At 41.3% G+C, this 23,336-nt stretch overlaps 1 protein-coding gene across 3 annotated transcripts in view; it reads right to left on the reverse strand.

The window, feature by feature from the left end:
• The window catches only part of igsf21a (immunoglobin superfamily, member 21a), a 230,116-nt gene that overhangs the window by 32,364 nt on the left and 174,416 nt on the right, over positions 1 to 23,336 (reverse strand). For all 3 annotated transcript variants that reach the window (XM_086149993.1, XM_086149991.1, XM_086149992.1), the window contains one exon: positions 19,164 to 19,279. In XM_086149993.1, the coding sequence (XP_086006119.1) occupies positions 19,164 to 19,279 (116 nt within the window). The remainder of the gene's footprint in view (positions 1 to 19,163; positions 19,280 to 23,336) is intronic.

Below are 23,336 nucleotides of genomic sequence, written 5' to 3' on the forward strand. Positions count from 1 at the left end.
CTCTGTATGCCACTGGTGTGATGTGACATCACTCTCCTGAGGTTAACCCTGATGACAGAGCCCACGGGGTGTCAAGTATGTCAGGTATGATTGCTGTGAGGGAGGGATAGTCAGCAGTGGTCTACAGTACTAGTTTGGACTGGGGGTTAACCATTTGAAAAACAAAAACCACCAAGTTTCTAAACATCACTGATACCATTTTGAAGCTTGCCAGACTTCGATTCATTTTATTCATGGTTCAGCTCATTTTCAATTTAAAATTTGGGCAAATAACTCTCTGGGTATGAGCAAAAATAATAGGAAACGTGTACCATCTTTACATCAGTTCCTAGTGATAAATTGGGTCTAATCCTCACAACTGTAATATCATTTTTGTTAAAAACAGGATTAAAGTCAGCACTATATTCTATCATTGAATATATTCAAAAGAACCAAATTGTACAACAGCAATCATGTTATGCTTCAAGAAATGCCAATTCAAAGGATTTTTCTAAAGGAAAAACTTCTAAATTGACAGAAAATAATGTGCACTAATGTATATGTGTGTAGATATGTTTGGAACAGGAGTCATGTTCCAAACCATCTGAAGAAAACCAAATGTCATATATCCTTGCAAAATATAGTATCTCTTTAAGTTAACTCTCAATGTCTTGACATCTAATTTACTTGATTTCCTGATTTGACAGGCATAGATAGCAGAAAGTACATCACTCTCCCTCAGTTCAAATGGTAAAGCAAAACTATGATTAATTTTCTAGTGATTATAAAGCTGCCAAAATAATAGATGACATGATTCAATTGTGACACAGGTGTACAATGAGTGCTTGCATCTCGCACAGCGACGCAGGCATGTTGCTGCATGTTAATTAAATTGCTGATGAGTGAAAATACAACACTGAATATCAAAATCTACAAAAAAGGGAAGAAAAAGCTTGCCCGAGGCCTGAGAACCCCCTGGCAGACTGTTTATGCACTGGAAAGCCAGAAAGTGTGGATAGTCAGCAGAATGCCCTGTTGAATAGTTTCTTTGTGAATACCTGTAATGGGAATGGAGCTAAAACTCCTAGTGTGCGTGCACACGTCTGCAGAGGAGTATCATACATTGTGGCCCAATCCCTGCTGTAGCTTATCCTCATTATAATCATCATGATACCTTGTTAGAGAGAATTGTCTGCAAAAGCGAGCATTGGTCTGTATTGTCATGCGATACCTTATTTTCTGTCAAGAAGACACAGCAAGGCAGTGTTGTGTGGTGGGAAATCTTAAATTACTGGTGGCTTGAAATGATCATATCTTGAAGAAAATCATCACTAATGAGTGTCAACTTGGAAAACAAACAAGCATAAATTTGTACTTTGATAACAAAGTTCTTTTTTTTTTACCCCAAGTCCAAACAAAACTTATTAAAACACATGCAAAAAAAAAATCCTGACACAATCAGGTACAAAGGAAGGAGGCATATTTGGGAACACAAAGAAATAAAAGACAGCAAACATCAAAAAAAATGTGTTGGATCCAATTTTTTGATATATCTTTTTTTTTTTTCTATGATGCGCAGGAAAAGAAATGGATACTTTTTATTATCAGCTGAAAATGTACCTTCACTTATTCATCCATTCATTACCCAAATGTGTCCATGTCATAACTGTCAGTCAGACTAGACTGAAGGGCCATACTGGGAGACATGATGTTAAATAGTTGATTGGTGAAAAGGTTGGTGCCTCAGGCTACAGAAATAACAGGCAATGATTGACAATGGCGGGAGGGGGCTCAGTGGACCAGAAGGAGCATACGTTTATGTTGCTGGTGTGTCTTGAGTATTGAGTGTTCCTAGTAGGTCTGGGAGGAACATTACTCAGTCTTTGGCGGATATCATGATGGGCAAAAAGAGCTGCAGGGATGGTGGGGTTGAATTGGCAGTGCAGCAGCTTGACTGCAGAAATCTGTTGCTGTGACCAGGTACACTGTTCATGTTTTAAATTCACTACCACATAGAGTTCGATGCATGGAGTGAGGTGGCCTCTGACTTGATAGGAGTCAATGGGAAGAAGTTGGCAGGAGAGAGAATTTATGGCCACATTCCAACACAAATGGTGAATTAGGTTGCTGGAGAGCAAGGGACAGGGGTTCTAGGACTTCAGCTCAAGGTCCATTGTTCTGACAAATTCTGCTAACCATCAATATGTGCTACTAAACAATGTTAGATGACAAAAGTCCACTGATAAGCATAGAAAAACACTGTTTGGGTAATTTTTTAAAAAAAATTGTCTGTCTGCTTGAGCAGTAAAAACAATTAATCATTTAGTTCTTCAAGACAGTCAAACTTTTAGGGGAAAAACAATCCATCCATTATCTATACCACTTATCCTGCACTCAGGGTTGCAGGGGTGCTGGAGCCTATCCCAGCTGTCATTGTCCACCCTGGAAAGTGTGCCAGTCGATTGCAGAGCCACATTGGGAGACAAACAGCCATCTACTTTCTCATTGACACATTTGGGCAATTAAGGGTCTCTAATCGACCTGGTGCATGTTTTAGGACTGTGGGAGGGAACCGGAGAACCCGGAGGAAACCTAAGCACACATGGGGAGCACATAGAAACTTCACACAGAAAGGCCTTCAATTGGAATCTAATCCGGGTCCTTCTGGCTGTGATGCGGAGGCGCTAAACGCTGCACCACCGTAATGTCATATTATGCTTGTTTCTTTGCCCTAAAAAAAGGCTTTGCTTTTCAACTACACATACATCATACACATTAATCTTACATGCACATTAATCTTATCATTTTTAAAATCAACCACAGGAAAATGGCCATTAAAATAAAATAGCCACACAGAACAAAGTTCATTGGGAATAGAGAAAATTTTGGCCACTCTATGTGTAGAGATTTTTCTATTGAAAAAGTAATCGGAAAGATTATAAATGCAGGTGTATTGACGTTTAAATGACAGATGCCATCTAGTGGCAGTAGCAATTACAACCACTCGAAAGGTGGAAAATAGATGGTGTTAATACATCAGTGAAAGGGAGTAGGTTGGGAATGATGATGGGTCTCGCCGGAGACCTGAGTTCAATCCCTGAATAGCCATCTACAAAAAGTGATGGCTGGTTTGATGTAACTTCAGAGGGCTGGTAGTTTCATGTTGTTATTTGGATATGTGCATGAAACACACACACACACACACACACACACACACACACACACACACACACATAAACGCGCACACACACACACACACTCACACACAACTCTTCTGACCTTAACAAAAATACCTGGTAGCATGATTGCTCCTTCACCCAAGCCAATAACTTATTTTACCTAGATTTCCTGAGCTTTCAATAAATGTCTTGACACACATTCTAATTATTTTTCAACATCAGTCACAATAGGAAAATGCTCATTCTTTTGTGTTCATGTGTGAATTATATGAAAAACAAAATAATTATTAAGTATGTAATTCCTCCTTAATAAACAGCTTGGCTTGTTAGGTAATACACTTTGTTGCAAGACTTGGAATGTGATACTCATCCTTATGTAAAAGAGGATTTCGAGTGGTTTTGGTGTTGATGCTGTATTGTTCACTTACTGTGTGGGATAAAGTGATTATCAATCACGCCTCTGTTATAAATCCTGGAGTGCTTCATAGCCCAGTATGAGCAGATAATGAAACCAGACACAAGCCACTTACTTAATTCTGAAATGAATTAGCTTGAAAAAATAATTAAAAAATCAAGACATTTCTTAGATTGAGCCTATACAAGTGAAATGCATGGGTTGTGTTGGAATTAAACAGCGAGGGCATGAGAGGGGTTTCAAATTATTCATGTGAATAGACAGTGATGAAGGCACCTGCACTCTGCACACTGCTGGGCCCCCACCTCACAAGCTCAGGGCTTTTTGAATTCATTTTCGGAAAATGTTACAACCATACATTAGCCCATATGTTGCTGCAATTAATCACACCAATGTCAAAAGGACAAGGTGGTAATTTCCATGGTGACAGGCTGAATCAATGAGAGAGCACAGACAGAAGAAAAGGGGTGAGAAAAAAGGAAAGCGATGGAGAGAGGGCTCTTCACCATGACTGAATCAGCTTTCTTTCTTATTATTAACCATCATTATGTGTCCTCTTTTCAATCAGTGCTTACTTGTGCTCTGAGGATGTTCTAATGACTGACACTGGGAAGCTATTACTGATGTGTTGCAAGCTCCCATTGTCGACATCAGATGCCGACAGATCTTGAATCATAATGCCTATTTTACCAACATTTTAACACACGCAGCCCATTTGATTTCGCTGCATCACTGCCAAACTCAGGGAGCAGCATATTAGCTGTCTTATAACGATGATGGGAAATTGCTGCTTTTTGAGAAACAGAAAGTCAAAGTGAACCTCAAGACATATAAAAAAGTGTAATGGTATAATGCTTTTAAATGATCGTATTACCTATACACTTACAGTATCATTTATCATAGACAAGGGCTTTGGTGTAGTGTGATTTTTTTGGGGGGAAGTCTTATAGCTTCTTTGGATTATCTGGACTGCAATAAGTATAAAGCTAGACAATGGTCTTGAAAATTAAGTTGTTTTTATGTTAACAAAAAATCCTAGTCTCAGTCAGACAATAGTCATGCACATTTCAAAACAATGAATAGTCTTTACGAAATGAAAACTAGCACAAAGGATTTACATGAGTAGGACAGCACCTCCCTAAGTCAAATTTGTATTGTGTGCAAATGTAAAATAACAAAATCAGCCAACTTCAAAAGTGTATTACAAATTATTTGGCTCATGGCTCCCATTTATGTCACTGCAAAGTCATTTGGTTAAAATGACTAAAATTGGAATTGTATTCATATTCCGCTGACTGGTGTAATTAACATGCACCACCACTATCAGGAACCAAACTGTCTCAATAGTAAGAGCCAAAGATCAAGAGAATTTTGAAAAAGATGTAGATAACTGTAAAACTTAACTTCCTCATATGAGGATGGAGGACTATGAAGGGATAATACTCTTGGGATTTCTACAATGATAAAAAGAGCTTCATATTTATGAGTTCAAGCATAAGACCAAATATCTGTAGACAGCGTATCGTATGAGGCCCGTTTAAAGGGAAAAGAGAAATTATAATTCAGCTTTCAATATAATAGCCTTGTTTATTACAACAGGAAGTGCTATTAGCACTGAGCTCAGTGATGATAGTTAGGATAACTTTTCAAATTATTCAAACAATAAAATATAATATGCAATGAAAAATTTTCTTCTTTTGAACTGCAGATGAAACAGAAGGAAAATAATTTGATCCTGAAAGAGACGCTACATGAGTTTAGGTGAAACTAAACAGAAAAAAAATACACACAGTCAGATACTTCCACATAAAGATGTTTGATCCAAAGCTTCACTGCAGCGAGATGAGCATATCGCATATCATCACGTTCTTGTGTGGTCTACAAACACGAGTTACATCCCGCAAAGTGCTAACTTTTTTTATATTTCTTTATTTCCACAATTTATGGCTATGAAATAATATTATTACATACATTAACACAAATATTTCCCGCAAATAATGTAACTAAAAGTACCCATGTGAATGCTGACTTACATTAAAGCAACCAAAGCCATTATGTCAGAGACTAAAGAGAGAGGGATAATTTTCTACATTGGGAAACTCAAGAATTAAAAATAACAGAACTGAAAGATAAAGAGTAAAATTGGTACAAATGCATGGCACAGTTTTAGGGTAAAATTAATGATAAAAAAAAGAAGTACCTGTATATATTGTATATCCTATCTTAATAATGAGAGTAATCTGATAATGATTCAACATGGAGAATACCATTTTTTCCCCTTGAAAAGTTACAGTTTGTTTTTAATTGGCTGACAGCTTTTTACCAACTTCCTGTCCCTTCCTTCTTCAGACATTTCTTTCAAGTATCTGAGCTTCAGCTTTGTAATAGACATGCTCTTTTGTCATTAGAACAAACAAGCATATGGATCTGAATTAACAATTACCAGTCTGTTCCTCCTTACCTGTAAGTCTCATGTTAAAAATAACTTCACATGATGCTTCATATTCCACATTATACTGCAGACAGCAGATGCCTTTAATGGTAGGTGTTTATTATCTTAACATGACATTACGGTTGTTGTAAAACATAGTAAAGCATGATATGCAAGTTGTGCATTGAGCACATTTTAAGCAACTGGTTTCTTTTAATCATTCATCATTACATAAACCAACAGCTGCTTATAAAAAGATGCAATTATTTTCACTGCAGCATATTGCACGTCATTCCCTTCTTTTGTGTACCCACACAGGTTTTAGCACAAATCTCCAACTTTTACTTCCCAATGATGCAATCTTGATGAGTGGAATTATCTCATTTTTTTTTATTTTCAGGCATCATCCAGTGTTCTGCATGGAAAATTAGTCATATAATGTTTCTGCAAAAATGACTAAGCATTAATTATAGTTGTTTTAGCACTGATAAATGTGTGAAGGACATTATTTGTGAAAAAAGAGTTAGACAAGGCAAAAACATTTTTGGCTTTGTGAACCGTGCCTTCAAGGGACAGTACAGGTGCTCGCTGGCAGAGGCTCAGTGCCTTCAAATGTCTACAGCGCATTAGACCAGTTAGACCTTACAATGGAGGCTTGAAAGATGCAAAAGGACTTGCTTAGTAAAAGGGTTTTTTTCTTTACCTTTTTTCTTTGTTAAGAGAACAACACATTTGCCACTGCAAACCCAAAACAGTGGTTGCTATTTAGGATAAGATACATGTTGCTTTAAATTTTCCATTAAAGCACCTGTTTTTTTCTTTACAAAGCTAGACCAGATAAAAGAAAAAACTGTGGAAGCCACAGACATTTTCAGCTTTGATGTGAAAAGCCTTGTTTTTCCTGCTATTGTGTATATTTAGAAAATGTAAAATGTACATGGGAATTTTTAGCATGTTTCTCTCCCTTGCTCTCTCTCCTGTTCTCTCTTTCATCAGACCCATAACTTGTTGACTCATTATCTTTGTGTTAATGTAATCAGAATCTATTTTTAAAAATATATGTCAAAAACAATAGGTGGGGAACATGAATAAAAATCAGGTTATTAAAATCACACTTAGAGCCCAAACACTCTGCCAAACACAATGTTTGTTCTGTTTTGACTACTTGAAAGGATTCAGACTGATCCACAGCACAGTGATGTTCTTGTCTTTCCTGACGATTTTCTCCTCTCTTTCCATTAACAACGGCCATTTTCTGAAAACTGCATACCATGGGAGGAATGCAGCCAGCTGTCGAAAATGCTGCTCCTTTATAGAGCTTTGTTTTAAATGCATATCTACAATGCAAAACACCAGTGTGTTTGTGGGACTATTCCTTACAAAAAGACAAAAAAAAAAAATCTTGAATTTTCAGCCATCTATTTTGCCCACCCATTTCTATGAATCACAAACTTGGCATAATTATTCTCTCTTTGATGAAAAGTAATTTATACTCATTATTCCCTGATAATGATATTGTTAGCATTCTTCTTCCTCCACTTTTCTATTCAGCTGCTCCCTTCAGGGGTCGCCAGAGCGAATCATCTTCCGCCATCTAACCCTATTCTCTGTATCCTAACATCACATTCTCTTCCACTAACTCTATACATCTGTCATCCATCAGCATCACTGACAACCCCCTTATTTTCATTCCTATCTTGCAGTTCTCAGTCCATCCATCCATCCATTCATCCATCCATCCATCCATCCATCTTCTCCCGCTTATCCAGACTCGGGTCGTGGGAGCAGCAGGCGGGGCAGTCTCTCCACCATGTCCTGGGTCTTCCCCGTGGTCTCCTCCCTGGTGGACATGCCCTGAATATCTCCCCCAGGAGGCATCCTGACCAGACAGCCAAGCCACTTCATCTGGCTCCTCTCTATGCAGAGGAGCAGCGACTCTACTCTGAGCTCCTTCCAGATGACGGAACTTCTCTCCCTATCTCCAAGGGAGAGTCCAGGCACCCTGTGGAGGAAACTCCTTTCTGCCACTTGTATCCGCAATCTCGTTCTTTCGGTCACTACCCATACCTCATGACCATAGGTGAGGGTGGGACCATAGCTTGATCTGTAAATTAAGAGCTTCCCCTTTTGGCTCAGCTCCCTCTTCACCATGACAGAATGGTACATCGGTTTAGACACCGCACCAATCTGCCTGTCGATCTCCTTCTCCATCCTTTCCTCACTCTTGAACAAGACCTCGAGATACTTGAAGTCCTTCAATTGGAGAAGAAGTGGGCATTCCACTCATTTCTGGTTGAGCCCCATGGTCTCATATTTGGAGGTACTGATCCTCATCCCATCCACTTCCCACTTGGCTGCAAACCACTCCAGTGAGAGCTGGAGATCATGGCCTGATGAAGCCAACAGAACCACATCATCTGCAAAAGTAGAGACTCAATACTCAGCCACCGAACCGGATCCCCTCAATGCCCTGGCTGTGCCTAGAAATTATGTTCATAAAAGATGAACAGAACTATGAACAGAATTGGTGACAAAGGGCAGCCCTAGCAGAGTCCATCTCTCTTCGGAAATCAGTCCAACTTACAACCAGCAATGCGGACAAAACTCTGACACCGATCATACATGGACCGAACAGCTCATATGATGGGGTTCGGAACCCAGACTCCCGCAGCACTCCCTACAGGATTTCCCGTGGAACAAGGTTGAATGCCTTCTCCAGGTCCTAAAAACACATGTAGACTGTTTGGGCAAACTCCCATGCCCCCAAGAAAACCCTGCCGAGGGTATAGCGCTGGTCCACTGATCAACGACCAGGACAAAAACCACACTGCTCCTCCTGAATCCAAGGTTCAAAAACCCGGCGGACCCTCCTCTCCAGCACCACTGAATAGACCTTACCAAGGAGGCTGAATAGTGTGATCCCTCTGTAGTTGGAGCACACCTTCCTATCTCCCTACTTAAAAAGGGTGATCACCAACCCGCACTGCCAGTCCAGCAGCACTGTCCCCAACATCCACACAACGTGGCAGATGCGTGTCAGCCAGGATAGCCCCACAGCATCCAGGGCCTTCAGGAACCAAGGGCAGACTTCATCCCCAGGGCCCTGCAACCAAAGAGCTTTTTGACTGCTTCAGCAACTTCAGCCCCGAAAATAGGTGTGTCTGCTCCATAGTCCCCTGGCTCTGCTTCCTCATCTGAAGGCGTTTCAACAGGATTGAGGAGGTCTCGAAAGAATTCCTTCCACCGATCTTCAACGTCTCAAGTTGAGGTCAGCAGTGCCGATGCGCCCACAGTACACAGTGTTGACGGAGCACTGCTTCCCCCTCCTGAGCTGCCGGATGGTGGACCAGAATCACCTCGAAGCCCACCGGAAGTTTTTCTCCATGGTCTCCCCGAACTCATCCCACACCAGAGTTTTTGCCGCGGCTACTGCCCGCTTCACACTGCAACCGAATCCCCGGCCCTTCCTGTGGGTGGTGAGCCCAGAGGAAGAGGGACCCATGGCGTTCCTATGGGCTGTGCCCGGCTGAGCCCCATGGGTGCAGACCCGGCCACCAGGCGCTCGCCACCAAACCCCGTCCCAGGGTCTGGCTCCGGTGATGTGTATCCGGGTAAGGGAAAACAGGGGCCAATGATTTTCTTCTTCATGGGAGGTCTTCTGAGCCACACTTTGTCTGGTCCCTAACCTGGGACCTGTTGGATGACCCTTCCAGGGGCATAAAGCCCCTGACAACATAGTTCCCAGGATCGCTGGGACACGCAAACCCCTCCATCACGGTAAGGTGCCAGCTCACGAAGGGGCGTTCGCAGTTCATTCAACGTAAATAATTCAAATCGAAACCCCGCAGTCATTACAGGTGTGCCCATGGGCTCTGTCCTGGGGCCTCTTTTCTTCCTCACCTACCTCCTCCCTCTTGGCAATATCCATCCTTATCCTGCACTCAGGGTCGCGGAGGATGGTCGAGCTTATCCCAGCTGTCATGGGGATCTCATGGCGAGAGGTGGGGTAAACCCTGGACTGGTCGCCAGTCAATTGCAGGGCCGCATATACATACAGACAACCACTCACTCACTCACTCACTCACTCACTCACTCACTCACTCACTCACTCACTCACTCACTCACTCACTCACTCACTCACTCACTCGCCAACTCACTCACTCATTTGGGGCAAATTTCCCATTTTTTCAGATTAACTTGCTGCATTGAACAGCCCCCCGATCTGAATCAAAGCAGTGTTTTGTTAGAGGACTTATGTGCTCATTGCGGATTGTCCATAACAAACAACATGTTCAGGCAGAAAGGGGTCCATATGTGGACGTGACACCAGCACACCTTTGGCCACAGCTCTTTGTTCGACCTTGTGGTTGTATTATCGGACTTGCGGCCATATGTCCTCGACACCCAGGTGAAGAGCGGGGAGGAGCTGTTAACTGATCGCCACCTGGTGGTGAGCTGGCACCGATGGTGGGGGAGGATGCAGGTCAGACCTGGCAGACCCAAACGTAACGTGAGGGTCTGCTGGGAACAACTGGCAGAGCCCCCTATCAGAAGGAGTTTCAACTCCACCTCCGGCAGAACTATGAACAAATATGTCCCGAGGGAGGTGGGGGGAGGCGGGGGACATGAAAATCCAAATGGGCTATGTGCTGTGCTTTCATCGTTGAAGTTGTAGACTGGAGCTGCGGCCCTATGGCGGTCAGCGCCTGAAGGGGCGGGAAACCTTGAACCCGCTGGTGGATCCCATCAGTGAGGGATGCCGTCAAACTGAAGGAGTCCTATTGGGGCTTACTGGCCTGTAGCACCCTGTAGGCAGCTGACAGGCATTGGCAGGACAAGCAACATGCGGCTATGTTGCAAAAACTCGGGTGTGGGAGGAGTTCGGGGAGATCATGGAGAAAGACTTCCGGTGGGCTTCAAGGAGATTCTTGTCCACCATTCGGTGGCTCAGGAGGGGTAATCAGTGCTCCATCAACACTGTGTATAGTTGGAGTGGGGCGCTACTGACCTTAACTTGACATGTTGTAGATCAGTGGAAGGAATACTTTCGAGACATCATCAATCCCATTGAAATGCCTTCCAATGAGGAAGCAGAGCCTAGGCCTCGCCGATTCTGTTCTTAACTTGTATGGACAGAATTTCTAGGTGCAGCCAGGGCATCGGGGGGATCTGCTTTGATGGACACAGGATCAAGTCTCTGCTTTTTCCAAATGATGTGGTTCTGTTGGATTCAACAGTACATGATCTCCAGCTCTCAATGGAGCGGTTCACAGCCGAATGTGAAGTGGATGGAATGAGGATCAGCACCTCCAAATCCAAACCATAATGCTCAACCGGAAACAGGTTTCGCACCCACTCCGGGTTAGGATAGAGGTCCTGCCCCATGTAGAGGAATTCATCGCTCTCAGAGAGATGGAAAGATGGAGCGAAAGACTGACAGGCGGATTGGTGCTGTGTTTGCAGTGTACCGGTCTGTCATGATGAAAAAGGTGCTGAGCCAGAAGACGAGGCTCTCAATTTATCAGCTGATCTATGTTCCTACCTTCATCTAGGTCACAAGCTGTGGGTAGTGACCAAAAGAATGAGACTGTGGATACAAACGGCTGAAATGAGTTTTCTCCACAGGGTTGCTGGACTCCCCCCTAGAGATAGGATGAGAAGTTTGGCCATCCGGGAGGAACTCAGAGTAGAGTCGCTGCTCCTCCGCATAGAGAGGAGTCAGATGAGGTGGCTCCAGCATCTGGTCAGGATGCCTCGTGGACGCCTCCCGAGGAAGGTATTCCAGGCATGCCCATCTGTGAAGAGGCCACGAGAGACCCAGGACACGCTGGAGAGACTGTCTCTAGGCTGGCCTGGGAATAACTTGGGATCCCCCAAGAAGAGCTGGACCATGTAGCTACGGTGAGGGAAGTCTGGGCCTCTACGCTGGCTGCTACCATCACGATCCGACTTTGGATAAGCAGCAGAAGATGGATGGATGGATAAATGAGTTATCTGTCTTTTCAATAATTTCAAATGTTTATATTTGTTGGAGACCCTGACTCTGTCTTGACTTTAATAAGCCCCTGCCTCTCAGCAAACCTTGATAATTTGGGATTTTCATGCCGTTGCAGGACTGGCCAGCACACGTCCAGGCAATCTCCAAACCCATTCCCCTCCCTTAATGGAAAACAATTCTATTCAATCAATGTTTCAATATGTGATGCATAGAATCACATTTTGAACACTGAGGCCATCCGATCAGGGGGAAGTGGTACCTTTTCCGGCTACACACTCAGTTGGGAGGAGGGATGAAGGTGCCAATTTATTATTGGTAAGTGTTGCATTTGGAGAGACCAAAGCTAAGACAGTACTGCAGACCCAGCAGTGGGTGGCTTATAACCAGAAACTGTCAGGCAATTTCTCAGCGGTGGAACAAGCTATCAGTTAACTGAAAGGCTGTCGGATGACAAAGCACAGTGGGTGAAAATCTTTTGTAAACACCTGAAAAGTATACAAAATATAAGGCCAACTGTGTTTGGCATAATATTATAATGCAACAAGTCACACAGGTACTGTATGCTGCCAATATCTGACAGCAACTCATTGGAGGTCTCTTTCCTGATGCATTTCAGATCAGTTCATTATATTCAGGTCTTTTTTCAGGGGAAAAAAAAAGCCAGCGAGCAAGAGGAAAATAGCTATGATGAAAAAAAAAAAAAAAGGAAAACAGGGGCTTAAAAAAGGCCTTAAATTACAGGGTTGAAAGGGTTGGAGAAAGAGGAACTTTTCAACAAAAGTTTATGGCACATTTGTTCTTCCGCAAAGCTGCTGTTACTTTAACAGCATTAATAGTCTACTGACACCAACATGAAGAGATGGGGAAAGATTGAAAAAGTTTTGCAAAAGCTAAGTTAAAGTCCTTTCTCTTATGGCTGGTGAGATAAAACTGACCTTTGACTTGTAATTTGAGTCTAATTGTATAGTAAGAAAGGATTAGATTGCAAAGTATGCATATTTTCGTTAGCAATTTAACAAAAGAGTATTTTAGTTCAAGTTTTCGCTACATTGCACATGCTGATCACTTAATGGCTTTAAAAAAAAACCAAAAAAACCTGCCCATAAGACATTTTCTCTTTCTCAATATTGAAAAATAGAATCATTTCCTCGTATAATTATGTTACATCTCAGTGAATTGAGTGGAACAATGCAAAGCTTCCATGTGTGATTTGAATCACTTCTTGTTGACAATGATGGATTATGATGAATTTTACGACATAGATTAGACAAATTTTGTAATTAATCCACTATGGACTGTGCATATGCAAACATTTCTGAAGCTTACTGCAGTCTGGTATATCCCCGGTATATGTCAAGTGGGAGATACCAAAAGCTGTGATATCAGCTTTGTGAGGGATGACAAATTCAAACTGTTTTTAGTCTCCTGTCCAATGGATTCTGCAACAACCAATCTGACTCGGAAGATGACAAATAGATGAAATAAAAACCTTTACTTTAATTTTAGAAATAGGGATTAAAGAAGACTAAAAAGGAAATAGGTGCAGTGGAAAAATTAAAAAAAAAGTTAAAAAAAAAACTTCAAGGCCAAAGCTACTTAATGTTTAAGGTAATTCATTTCTCATTCATTAATAATGTTACTGAATTCATTGATGACGCCAGAGCAGAGCTATACTCTGCCAGTTGCAGTGATAGAACTAACAGAGCAGTCTGACTTCCCTGACATCAAATGAAGAAGAGGAGGAAATATTAAAGATGAGCTGAGAAATACAATGATGCAAAAAACGTTAGTAGCAGAGAGGCATTGCATAGGATAACTACTGTTTTATGAGTAATTTATGGTTGTAACTTCATCCTGTGTTTTCAATAGGTGACGCCATAGTTTGCTGACTATTGGTTTATCAATATCTGGGACTAGTGGTGTATTTTGTTAACATACTGCTGGATTTCATTGCACGGTAAATCCTGCATTGTTAATTTTCAGTCGATTCCCTGGTATCCCTATCAAGGAAATAATTTAGAGATAGGAGCCTTTGCTATGAGTCATTTCAAGGGTCCTGCCTCATTTGGGTGAGGGGAGGTCTCAATATGGAAATTCCCAGGATGAAATTCTGTCCTACTCATTTTCTTTACGAGCCCAGAGCCTGCAGCACGCGCCGATATGGACAGAGCGGATCTCATCAAGAAGCAAAAGAAGTCTTTTGATGCTGCTGTCACATAATTGGGCCAAAACTATGGCACGAAACTAGACAGTGGCAGCAAATCCTTAGAAACACAATAATGAGTTGGAACAACACAAACAGAACAAATCGTCAGAGCATGTATTTGAAACTCTTGCTAATATTTGTTCTAAAAAGCTAATCGTGGTCTAAGTAATTGGTCCAGACTTCAAATATAGCTATAATACTGATATTCTTTATTTATGTAATATTCATGTTGAATATGAATAGATGAGAAGAACAAGAGTGAGACTTTTTATGCTAGCCATTTCGAATATAAATATAGCTGTTAAAATGCTTTGAAAAGAATAAAGAAAGAACTATGGGAATGATGGAATGGTGACTCAATTTTTTTCCAGTTTTTTGTATTTATTTTTTTTTCAGGAATCAACACTTACCCAAACTTATTAAAAGTGGGAGGAGGCTAAGAGTGAAATGATAGTAGTAGAGCACTTAACTTTCTTCCAGCCTGTCCAAAATATTTTGATGTGCTGAACTAAGAGACTGCTCACCAGGGTAAGGAGTTCATAATCATAGTCAGGTACTGAGCTTGGGGATGCATCAAATGGGATTAAAAGAATCCAAAATCAATCTGGAACTTCACTTTCAACCAATTAATTGAGGATAAAATAAGAATGGATGAGATGCTCTGCAGTTGGTCCTGGTTAAAATTTTACCAGGAACACTTTTGACAAACTATTGAAAGGCTGATTTACAAAGAAAATGCACCAAAAAAAACAAACAAAAAAAAAACAACACGCTCCTACATATTAAATCAAATATAGTGGTCCATTAAAGGCATGTTATTGTTGTTACATGGTATTTAATAACACATTTCAAAATTATTACAATTCTGTATCTTATTGCTTACTTCTCTCACTATCAAAGGATGTCACTAAAGGTCAGAAGTCTCCATTGTGACTTCTTCCATCAGACCACTGATCACTAAACAAGGAGGAAATACTGGTGCATGTAGCCCATGTTTCGGCAGGGAATTCAACTTATGATTTGATATTCATATAATTAAAGTCATAGTATTTTAAACTTTAAAAAAATAAATGAAAAATGGGGATGTCTGTCTGAATGTTCCCATATTTTCCCTGTGTATGCGTGGGTTTCCTTATTTAGTCCAAAAACATGCAGTGTGTTAATTGGAGCTCCAAAATTGCCTGTTTGTGGCTGAATATCTACATCTGGCCCTGTAACTGGCAACCGGTGCAGGGTGTACTCCACCTCTTGCCTAAAAAGGGCAGTATGCCCTGGCCTTCCAACAACCTGCTGACTAAGGGTTCTCGATGATGAATGAATGTACAGGACTGGGGCACTTTGAGATATTGTTTCACTGAAATCTATACATGAAATGTTTAGCCGTTAGTTCTTTGGATTTAGTTTGATTTGATCAGGAAGGCTGCAATTACCTGCCTCAAGACCTAATTTTAGACCCTTTACATTACATTTTGAATGGTCAGCTGTTATTTGATCTTGATCTTATTTTTGCACTCATAGTCACGGCCATTACTGTGTTCTTGTATTCCTGCCCCCCACCCCGGATCATAGTTTATGAAGTCCTGTTATGGTCCACAGTGGGGCGGCACTGCATTGCTCTCACCTGACTTCATGTTGGAAGTATTTTGAATTCTGGCTCATTGGGAGACTCTGGAAAAGGACTAAAAGCTGTTTTGCGACAAGACAAGCTACCTACAGAGTGAATAACCAGAACTTAGTTGTTCTAAAATGCTCATAGGAATAACAGAGCATTTAGTGAGAAACAGAGGCGCATGAGTGAGAAAAGTGGGACATTCAGAGTCTTGACTACAAGTGCAACCAGCATTTTGTCACCAATGAGTCAAGTGATGTTCCCTGAATTTCATTCAGAGGATAACAACATTGCTGTAAATTAAACTGGGTCATGGTGACAGAACATAACTTCATAACTATTTAACAGCTAGTGGAAAAAGCCAAAAGATGCTGTTATCTTACTACTGTCAGAAACCATCACATGGTCAAAGGTCTCTCCATACTCTGCTAGAATCAAGAAATGTGTTCTCTTTCTCGAAGGTGGCAAGAATCAGATCAAAGATGGATCAGGCAAGGATATTTCTTACTTCATGAGAAGCTTGGGTACAGAACTCCAGGGATGCCTCCACCTGCACAGCACACTTACTGAGACATCTGACAGAAACAACAGCAATGCAGTGGTAGAATGATGACAATGGCAGAGAGTGAGATGGTCATATTGTTGGTAGTTTCCCTGTGTTTAATTGATGCGCCGACCCACAGCAAGGGGGTGTATGGTGCGAATTGATTTCCCCCTGCCAGGGCTACCAAACTTCTTTATTCAGGATTACCGTTTGGCCTCTACAAATTTGTCTCCAAGGTATTGCCATCTTTTGCACCAGATGCAATCCTCTGAGCAAAACATTTCAGGCCACCTCTTGGAAAAAGGACCAGCCATCCGCATTTATCTCATCAGATGTGTTAAAAGGCTAATTCCAGACAAAACTGTTTGACAAACTCAGTTCTAAGAACTATCCAACTTGAATTTCGTTCTGGGAACTACCCTCCTCGAGGGGAACTTTCAGGTATGCGCAGGCAGTAAGGAACCATGACAGGGAGCAGTGTGACGGAGGCGTCTGAAAATGGTAGCTTTGAAATGAACAACATAGAGATGGACGTTGCCAAAGTACTCATGTTCTGCTTCGTGGGAAAACAACCATGGACTATCTCATGGAGTTTCACATTAATGGGTCCTGCTTCACATTTCTGACCACAAAGACAATAGTTCTCTGATACCACACTAGAAAAAACATTTTGCCCAAATGATATCTCGGGAGCCAGCTGCAAGAACTCCCTTTTTTAACTTTTTAAAATTAGCCAACTCGATTAAACTACATTTAGTTAAAGGGCCAATAACCACGCAATAAGTTTGGATGAAAGCGTAAGTTGTGTGATACAAGTAAGTTTTCATATTCCTCACATGAGTTCTGAACACAATTTTAGCAAAGAACAAACACGAAAGGCCCTTCATGCTTGGGGCGGATGTTTTCCCCCCCACATACTGATTAAAGCTCTAGTCACTTGTTGGTGCATCTGATCTGGATCAACTCATTTCTCAAAAATCTTACTCTCAGTTAGTTTTTGAGAGAAGAACTTCATGGTAAAATATATGTATATATTGGAAGTTTCAGGACTTTCTCTAACTTCCTGCATAATATAACTTCAACCACAGTTAAAAGCAGAAAAAAAAATAACGAAGGAAAACTGTGTGGGTGAGTAGGACCTGCTTCGCCAGTGAAATTGATTTTTTTTTAAGCAAGTTTGTGAACAAAATGAGCCAAGATATGAAGATATGTTTTGTTATTCTTAGGATGTTCTTACATTCAATGTTTCCCGAGAGATAATAATGTCAGAATTAACTGAAAAATGTACTCCATTACTCGTGCATTCTGCTGTCTCATTTTTCATGTTTAATCTTATTCTGGCTCATATCACTTTTCCAAAACTTATGTTTCCTCAACTGAATGTATTCTTACTTTTCTATTTTTCAGCGCTCCAATTCATCAAGCACCTCTTAATATTCCAACACCCTTGCCTTGCTGCTTATCTGTTTGTATATATTATAAGACCAATTCCTCATGCCAGTCTGAAGACTGAACTTTGTGCGGGTCACTTGGTTTTCCCAAATATTTGAAAGAATGTTATTGTGTAAGAACACATTTTTTAAATTGTAATGCTAATGTACTGTATTTTACAATTTGAAAATAAAGTGATATATAGTTGCATATATTTCTACTAGAAAAGGGTTTTGTGATTTTTTTTTCCAACACTGTGTGATTATAGTGGTTTATGTGAGACAAGATAAAAATACTTTATTGATTCCCATAGGGGATATTCATTTATCATAGTAGCGCAACAATAACAAAAAATCTGAATATAAGTATAAATATAAGTTAAACCCTCGGGTAAAAAACCAAAATGAATTCTCAAAGCTTATTTTCCTCACTATGGTTTGGCGAGTGGTCAATAAGCCAGTGAAAATTTTCAGACCTCCCCCATTCTTTCAATATACAAGGAAAATGATCCAGTGCTGCAAAGACTACCAGTCCAATCACAACAGGAGGGGAATCTCATTTCTCACACCATCATCCAGGAGCTACCTGAGAGACGGAAATCATTTTCACCTTGTATTCACCTCTCACTGGGCTCATAATTGTGGGAGATCTGTGTGCTAGGGGTCTGCGGTACATTAGCATACACCATAGACAGTGATTAATGATCGGTTGGAAACAAACAGCAAGCTCCTGCTACATCTCTTCACTCACATGACAACAAAAAAAAAGAAAAGAAAGATATGTGTGTGTGTTCGTGTCTGTGATTGCTCACTTGTGTTCGTGGTTGACATTGTGCACAAACACCGGAATCCTCATGCGTTTATAATGGTGTCAAGGATAATTCTGTGTTGATATTATCATGTCACTGAGATTAGATGAATTATTAGAGTGTGACCATCAATGATTAAATTAGATCAGTTAATCAGTCATAAGTCAATCTGCAGTGAAACTAACAGTAGTTCAGAAGCAGGGAGATCTGTGTTCAGGCCCGGAACGACCTGTCTGAAGCCTTCTGACTCATGTTTTGCAGATGTCAGCAGGATGCCATGACATCAAGGTTTCTGCTTTTGTCATGCAACTTTTAAAAAACCTATTCGGGGAGTTATTTTACTGGAGTATAAGGGAAAAAAAAAAAAAAAAAAAAAATCAGACAAAAAACGTTTAGAACTCCTTGTGTGTGCTGGTACCTTAAAAAAACAAAACTAAAAGACAGCACCACCAGAAACATTCAACACAGTTTCTATTCGTCTCTGTAAACAACAAGCATCTGTGCACTGTAAAGGCAGGTCCCTGTTGGACAAGCAGTATGGTGTATTTTCAACAACAACTCACCGATGGGGCCGGTTTCCCTCCCTTTGCAGTGCAGACAAGAGTGAAATTCTGGGCTTGGTATCGACTGAATGGGGCCGGAGTGTTTTCTGCCACCACAGATATGTTGTTAGGAGGTGCTGCAAGAAGAAACCTTGGTGAAACACTTTCCCACAAACATTCGATAAACACAATTGTCATCTTTAGGTTGCACTTCTTGTGGACACAACTGCTGACAATACCGACAAAAAAAGGCAAAAAATTGAAGACGGAACAATGTAATTTTAGCAAGGCATACTCCAATATCCCCTTTTCCTTCCTTCCTCATTTTGCGATGGTTAAATGTTTTGCAAGGGAATGGCAAACTTTTTTTTAAACAAATCTGTTGACCTTCTTGTATGACCTGGCTCTGGTTGGACTGAATTAAAACAACATGAGAGAAGGGACACTATCAACCCCACTCAACCTAAACACTGCATGCTTGCAAGCTGTATAAATTTATGTCTGATATATCGCATGAATAACAGACAAGTTTCATCCCAGTCTTTACATCAATTTTACCATCTTTCCATTCATTTTGATTTCGCCTAATTTTGTGAAATGCAAGTTTACGACTGGCACTACAGTGTGTATCGAAAGATAAGTACTGTTTTTGTAAGCAGAGGTAGATACTGACACTTTTGGCCATAATATTATTTTGGTCAGGAGAATTTCTCACTGGAATCTGAAAAACACTGCGATGGACCAAACCAATTCACAATGGCAATTTGATGTGGTGGATCTAGTTGTATAAGTTAGACAACTTTTAAATCAAGAAATTAATTCTTCTTTATCTAAAGGAATAATTACTTGATGTAAGATTTGTCAGAGATGACAGAGCTGACTGGAAAGTAGCAGGGTCCCATTTCAGGGCTAATTGTTTAAAGCAAATTGTATCAGATCAGAGCATACTTGAAAATAAAAACAGCAATGTTTCTGGATTTGAATTGCACACTGGAATAATAGACATTTTTTTTTATTTTTTTATTGAGTAAATATTGTTATTACCCCTGGTGTGGTATGTTCTACATGATAATGTGGGAATTACATGACTTAAACTGTACTCATATTAAGCTTTTATGTGAGATAGTGCTTCTAACAGAACAAACAAAAATAGAGTATTGAAGTTAGTAAACCATGGCTTGGAAGAAAGCTACCAATTTTTTTTTTTAAATTAGTCTCAGTGTTCTCTACGTGCCTTTGACAAACATTTAAATGAAATCACCGACTGGCAGTGGAACCAAACACTTCTAATTATTGTAATATTTTATTTTGAAATATGAAAAAAGCCCAGTACACAGTGTGCCAGTTTGAGCTATGCCAGATGGAAGCTAGTAATATACTTCCATGTAAACATTTCAATCCAAAACAGCATCAATTCATACTGTGTCTTTAGCACCCTGTTAGCGAAGCTGTTGATTTAGATTTCTAATATATTGACCAGGGTCAATATATTTTAATATATTGTGTTGTTCCTACTGAGTAGCCTTCCAACCAAAATGTGACCCACTGTCATTGCCTTGAAACAAAACCACATATATCTACTTTAGCTACCAACGTTATGCATGCGAAAAATGGTAAAAAAAAAAAAAAAAAAAATCACCCATGAGACTCTCCCTTTTAAAATGGTAACTGAACAGTTGGGACAATATGTTCAAAATTACCCGTAGCTCATGTGAGTCAGATGAGGCTGATAAAGTAGAAAATCTCATACATATCATATCAGATACCCTCTGCCTTAATCTCCCTGGGGAAGTATATCACGGTAGTGTAAAGAGAAAACATGTGAGCTACTGTCGGTGGCATTATAAGAGCAAGAAGAGGAGTGCGAGTTAATAAATGGAAATCTCGCACAACTCAGTAAATCTGCCGATCGGCATGCAGTCCTCAAGTTCTTGTACGGCGGCTTCAATATGAATGTGACTTCCTCGTAGGCAATCTTGCAGCTGATTCAGTGAAATATCAACACATTTTAACACTGCAGCAGATGACGGCCAGCTGCACAACCAGTTGAATTTTCATGAGGACTGCTGGGTATCAAAAGGCACTTTTCATGACCTTCATTTGGATGCAGAGTTTTCACATCAACAAGACCGCTCTCTTACTCCACTACCATCCCACAGCCCCAAATATAATCAAGTGAAATCGTATCACCCTTGATTCGTCAGTGTGCTAATTTAAAAAGAAAAAAAAAAGCTCCAATTAGCACTGAGCTCTCAGAACCTGAGGTGAACGATGGATTTCTTTAAAAAAATAAAGAAATAAAAGATCTCAAAACAAACAAGCTTTACTTGAAGGCAGTATTGAAAAAAAGCCATGCAGGGAGCACTGTCTGTTTCATGTGTCACTTTTATGTGTAAATCTGTCAAGTGCTTTTAAACAGACATGCTACAGCAATTAATTGATTGAACATGGGTGGGGGGTTGGTTGGGGTATAGCTGCTGGCCTCGACGCCTCTGTGTTTCCACACTTCTTAATTGCTTATTGATGGGATTCATATGTTTTTAAATTAACCTTAGGACACTCCATTAGCTCACTGACAAGCCTGTCTCAACCTGGCATATGATTAGCTGTCAGGGGGTTTCTCTTCCTGGCCTGTAGTACTCAAGTATCTGACTGTGCTGCATTCTTAAGTGTTCCACTACTCGGAACAAATTCATATATGTTTAATATTATGGTAAGTTTTGTCAAAAACTTATTGTGTGCCGAAATGTTTCATTTTCTGCTCCAAATTTATAATGGCAGTAAATATTAAGACATTAATGAAAGAAACCACAAACATTTAATTTAAGAGAAACTAATTTCATGAATAAAATGATATACTTTTATAACTATAACAGCCGATATACAAAATTCCCCTTCACTGATCTGTCCACTCATCCATCCATCCATCCATCCATCCATCCATCCATCCATCCATCCATCCATCCATCCATCCATCCATCCATCCATCTTCTCCTGCTTATCCGGAGTCAGGTGGCGTGGTCAGCAGCTGGAGAAGCGAGGCCCAAACCTCCCTCTCCCCCCGCCACACAGTCAGGCTCCTCTGGGGGGCGTCCCCAGGCCAGCTTGGAGACATAGTCTCTCGAGCACGTCCTGGGTCTTCCCCGTGGTCTCCTCCCAGATGGACATGCCTGGAATATCTCCCCTGGGAGGCGTCCAGGAGGCATCCTGGCCAGACAACCGAGCCACCTCATCTGGCTCCTCTCTATGCGGAGGAGCAGCGACTCTACACTGAGCTCCTCCCAGATGACGGAACTTCTCTCCCTATCTCTAAGGGAGAGTCCAGCCACCCTGCGGAGGACACTCACTGAGGCCGCTTGTATCCGCAATCTCGTTCTTTTGGTCACTACCCATACCTCGTGACCAAGATAAGGGTTGGAACATAGATTGACCGGTAAATTGAGAGTTTCGCCTTCTGGCTCGGCTCCCTCTTGACCACGACAGACCAGTAGGGAGTCCGCATCGCTGCAGATGCCGCACCCATCCGCCTGTCAATCTCCCTCTTCATCCTTCACTCGTAAACAAGACACCAAGATACTTGAACGCCTCCACTTGGGGGAGAACCTCTTCCTTGACCCGGAGTGACCATTCAACCCGTTTTCTGTTGAGCACCATGGTCTTGGATTTGGAGGTGCTGATCCTCATCCTGCTTCACAGTCTGCTGCGAACCGTTCATGGCCTGATGAGGCCAACAGAACCACATCATCTGCAAAAAGCAGAGACTCCAAGTTGCGGCCACCAAACCGTATTCCCTCGGTGCCCTGGCTGCGCCTAGAAATTCTGTCCGTAAAAGTTAAGAACAGAATCGGTGACAAAGGGCAGCCCTAGCGAAGTCCAACTTTCCCCGGAAATGTGTCTGACTTACAACCGGCAATACAGACCAAGCTCCAACACGATCATACAGGGACCGAACATGGAGGGGTTTGGTACCCCATACTTGCAAAGCAACCCCCACTGGATTTCCCACAGAACACGGTTGAATGCCTTCTACAGGTCCACAAAACACATGTAGACTGGTTGGGCAAACTCCCATGCTCCCTTGAGGACCCTGCTGAGGGGTATAGGGCTGGTCCACTGTTCAACGACCAGGAAGAAAACCACAAAGTAGTGAAAATGTGCCTGTGCTTTGAACTGAAACGCAAACACAACCTTTTG

Source organism: Fistularia commersonii, chromosome 7 (assembly GCF_037954325.1).
Source record: "Fistularia commersonii isolate RoL2024-O1a breed Wild chromosome 7, RoL_Fcom_v1.0, whole genome shotgun sequence".
Lineage (NCBI taxonomy): Eukaryota > Metazoa > Chordata > Actinopteri > Syngnathiformes > Fistulariidae > Fistularia > Fistularia commersonii.